The sequence below is a fragment of the Lates calcarifer genome, linkage group LG10 (assembly GCF_001640805.2).
Source record: "Lates calcarifer isolate ASB-BC8 linkage group LG10, TLL_Latcal_v3, whole genome shotgun sequence".
Lineage (NCBI taxonomy): Eukaryota > Metazoa > Chordata > Actinopteri > Centropomidae > Lates > Lates calcarifer.
The window spans coordinates 390505-394948 of record NC_066842.1 but is presented as its reverse complement, the minus strand read 5'-3'; the positions used below and the strand labels follow the sequence as shown (position 1 = coordinate 394948).

At 47.3% G+C, this 4444-nt stretch overlaps 1 protein-coding gene across 1 annotated transcript in view; it reads right to left on the bottom strand.

The window, feature by feature from the left end:
• Positions 1 to 3646: 3646 nt before the first annotated feature.
• Positions 3647 to 4444, bottom strand: part of LOC108885225 (uncharacterized) — a 17127-nt gene continuing 16329 nt past the window's right edge. Inside the window, exon 6 of the mRNA XM_018679460.2 lies at positions 3647 to 3789. Within this exon, the coding sequence (XP_018534976.2) occupies positions 3655 to 3789 (135 nt within the window). The 3' untranslated portion in view covers positions 3647 to 3654. The remainder of the gene's footprint in view (positions 3790 to 4444) is intronic.

Below are 4444 nucleotides of genomic sequence, written 5' to 3'. Positions count from 1 at the left end.
AACAGTCAACACAGGGAAAAGAGCCGACAACCACGAGCCACAAACTCTGCATGTGACACATTTACAGGTTTGCAAACATGACGGACACCTGTCTGCCTCAGCAGGAAACTCCAGCCTCCATTAAACAGTCCAAGTCCGCCGTCCTCTCACAGATCCGGGGGGGAGCACTGACAGTGACCCGGCACAAACCGCCAACTGCCTCCCAACAGTCGGCCTCCGTGTGCCGGGCATCTGTTGGCCCTTTGGTGGTGGTGGAGTGACGGGCGGGATGAGTTAGCGCTGCTCGTCTGAAAGCAGCAGGGAAAAAGCACATCAAAAAGGCGTAAATTTCACTCCCTCCGTTTTGATCAAGTGAAGCATGAAAAGGAGTGTAATACTCTCAAGTGGCGCGAGGGTTAGACCATTGATGTTGTTATTTCTGCATGGGGAGGTCCATGCAGCTAAAGGGAGGAGGGGGGAGGGAGGTACACAACAGTGAGGCAGCGCATTAGGCGAGGCCATATGGAGGGGTCCTTTTGCAAAAGCTCTTGAATAGGAAGCTTAGAGTCCCATAATGCCGTGTGAAATTCTACTTCTGGCATTGGCGGGGAGTTTTCAAAGCCAGCCTGCAACAGTACCACCATATGTGCCGGTTTGAAATACCGTCTCTTTTATTGGGTGTAGATTCACACTTTGACTTAACAATGAATCTGAAGAACATATGTTGGGACTCGAGGAGACGGCTCAAAGAGCTGCTGTAAGAGGAAAAAAAATCACAGATCAATCCACAAACACCGCACACAGACTGTACGCTCCCTGACTGGGTGAGCTGCCTAAATTAGGACAATCAGACTTCATCCCTATTGACTAATTTCCAAATCCTCCGCTGCAAACTGTGAAATCAGGTCTTCAAGAAAAAAAAGAAGTAAAATCACATGGAGGAAGAGGAGAGGCTCGTCTCATGAAAGATCTCGTGGCTGATTGTGTGAAGAACTTATCAGTCCCTCCCATCTGCTGAGGAGCCGGGCAGCTTCCCTCAGGCTCACTGTTTGCTCAGATATTAATTACCATGTAATTACAATATCATTACACATCCCCACTGTCTGAGCTCCTGGGCCACGGAAATCTCACCAGAGCCTGATGAACATGATTCCTACATCAGCTGCAGAGTCGACCAACCCCCCCCATCCCTGCTACAAAGAGGCAAGACCTCCAGACTCAAAGACGCACTATGGACGACGCAGCCGTGCGTCTCCTCGTGGTCGTTCTGTGATTGTTTGAGTCACTTCAAACAGAGGCTCTACCTCAGGGGCCCCTCACCCCTCAGGGCCCCCGGGGCCTCTCAGTGATCCGTCCCTGCGAACAGGAAGCTGACGACAGGCGCCTGCAGAAAGAAAACGAGAGCGATGATAAAAATAACCCTGCAGAGGCTTTGTGTATGGAGGACGGTGTTTAGCGGTGTGTCAGGTGTTGGGCTGCAGCTGTCAGCCTGTTTGAAGGCAGGGCTACACACCTCGCACAGCAATGCCGCCTTTTTGTTGCTTTTGTACACAAATATGCCAGGTGATTGGACGTTCGTGTGAATCCTATTTGCATGAACTGCATTTTGCATTAGGCAGCAGCTCTTCCAACGCGCTTCAAAGATCCTGCAGACGTCCAAACGTCCGACTCCCTCAAACTGTTCTGAAGACAGCAAGATGGAGGGAGGAGGCTGCTCTCTGAGAAATCAATGCTGAGCTAATTGAGGCAGAAGTGAGTGTGTTGTTGTGTCCTGGTTGTTGGGCTGTGTTTGGATGATTAGTGTTAACAGCACTAAAAGGAAAAGACAACTCACCCCCTTCATGTACAGCCAGGTTTACATCACACAGGGTCGTCACAGGAGGAAGCACAGAAACAAAGGATGAGTTCTGTAACACTTCACTCTCTGACTGCTGCAGGAATCTGTGTTAAGCTATCAAACACTGTAAACACACAGCGAGCTGCAGACCAACATCAACACAGTTTAAAACACAGGTTCACTGATCATGACAAATCACAGATGTTACTCTGAGTAAAATCTGGATTCAGAAAATGCAGCTGAACTTTAATTTGATCTTAATTCATTCAGCTTATTTCTGTGTGCTGTTCGTTTTCCAGGTGTTTGCAGTAGGAATGTTCCTTACATGAATAAAAACACCACCATACACTCACCGGCCACTTTATTAGGAACACCTGTTCAACTGCACGTTAACGCAAAAAACTAATCAGCCAATCACACGGCAGCAACTCAACACATTCAACACATAGACCTGCTGAAGACGACCTGCTGACGTTCAGACTGAGCATCAGAATGAGGACGAAAAAATATCCAGAGAGCAGCAGTTCTCTGGGTGAACATCAGAGGTCAGAGGTCAGACTGATAGGAAGGCAACAGTTACTCAGATAACCACTGGTTACAACCTGCAGTCTGCAGATCATCTCTGATCCATCCTGCCTTCTATCAGTGGTTCAGGCTGCTGCTGCTGTGATGGGGTGGAGAGATTTCCTCGTCTCACTTTGGGCTCCTTAGAACCAACTGATTGTTGCTGACCACGTCCACAGTCACCAGATCTCAGTCCAGTAGATCTGGACCTTTGGGACATGCAGGAACAGGAGACCCACACACTGGATGAGCAGCAGATGAACCTGCAGCTGCTGTGATGCTTCAGGTCAATATGGACCAAACTCTCTGAGGAATGTTTCAGCTCCTTGATTGAATCTGTGCCAGTAAGAATTAAGGCAGCTCTGAAGGTAAAATGAGGTCCAACCCAGGACCAGCAAGGTGTACCTAATAAAGTGACCAGTGAGAGTATATTCAGTGTTGGTTATTTCTGCCTCGATTCCCCTGAGCTCGTTTTTGGTTTGTTTAAAAAGGTGAGAGCTGTGAACAGGTGAATGTAGCAGCCAGTTTCTCAGTCAGTCTGTTGGCTTCACAGCTTTTCTCACACTTCACTGTGTTTTATTAAAAAGACAGAGAGAGAGCTTTATCTGCCCGATTCTCTGATCCATCTTCATCATCCTCACCTGCTGTCTGATGCTCAGCAGCTTCTTATCCAAACTAATAGGATCATTACTCTACACCCCCTGCTCCCCCCTCCTCACCCCTCCTCGTCATCTGTCCTTCCCTTTCATTCATTTCAATAAGGAGATTACTCACTTGTTTACTGCTCTTTGAACATTTAATTTCCTTAAGCCAATTGTTTTCTCAAAGCGCTCGGCGCTCTAATGCCGTCTATCGAGTTTCAGTGAGGAAGCGTTGAGCCGAGCGGCCGACGGAGAGAAGGACTTAACGTGGAGGTGTGGACAGATAAACAGGAGGACTGAGATTTATCTTCATGTTCACTGGCTGTGTTAACCTCAGTGAAGGAATCAGCTGGAACATCCAGCGTTTCATCTTCATTTAGACACATTTAGATCATTCTTTATTAATTAGATTTAACAGTCCAGATTAGCTCAGTATACAGAGTCTAAAGTGATGGTGTCAGATGAGTTAAATATTCCACTCTGCTGAACGACCATGAGATACTCACAGTGATGAAATCCTGAAGGAGGGCAGAGAAGAAGAGGAGGAGATTGTTCAGGAAACAGTAGAGAAGGAAAAGCTTCATTCAGTCTGATTCTCTGTTAGAAAGTTTTTCTCTCTGCTGTAAAGACGATCTATAATCGTACCTTCTTCAGCACGAGGCTGGGCTCCTGAGCGAGCAGCTGGCGCTGAGCGGCCATGTTCCCCAGAGCTGAGCTCCTCAACCAGTCCTTCTCCAGAGGATCCAGCTGCACCCTGTGGAACAGAGACTTAGGGAGGAGAGAGGGGAGGAGAGAGGGGGTGAGGAGGGTGAGGTCCATCCAGGTATCAGTTTATTTATAGCACTAAAGCTGCTTTTATGTTTGTTAGTCTGGATCCAGAGACGTGAGACAACAGTTTGTGTTTGATTCTTTCCTGATTCACTGACACAAAAACTGGAGCTGGTCTGCACAGGCTAGTCCAGTGTGTGACCATCAACCTGGATCTGATGACCATCTGACCACATGAATACGTCCTGAAACAGGGACCAGGCTTCAGGAGACGGGTCAGCTCCGCTCCTCTCTTCAGCTTCAGTTTCACAAAAACATACATGAGCACTGCTCACATGCACCAGCACAGATGGTGTCAGTGTATTCACACACTGCACATGAAGTCTGCACAGATTACTGCTGTTGGATCAGGTCAGTGTAACGTATCTTCAACATTATTGCTCTCTGCTCTACAAAAGCTTTGACTGTTTGTTCAGACTCCACAGATTCTTGTCTCTGCTTCTTCATATTCACTCATTTTATTTTGTATTGAAATGCATCTAGCTTCTTTCTCCTTCCAACACACCGCAGCATTTCTTGTTCATTTGGGACGGGTTTTTTCTTTGTGTGTGTGTGTGGTATCTTATCCTATCATGTGTTCTGTTCTTAAATTTAA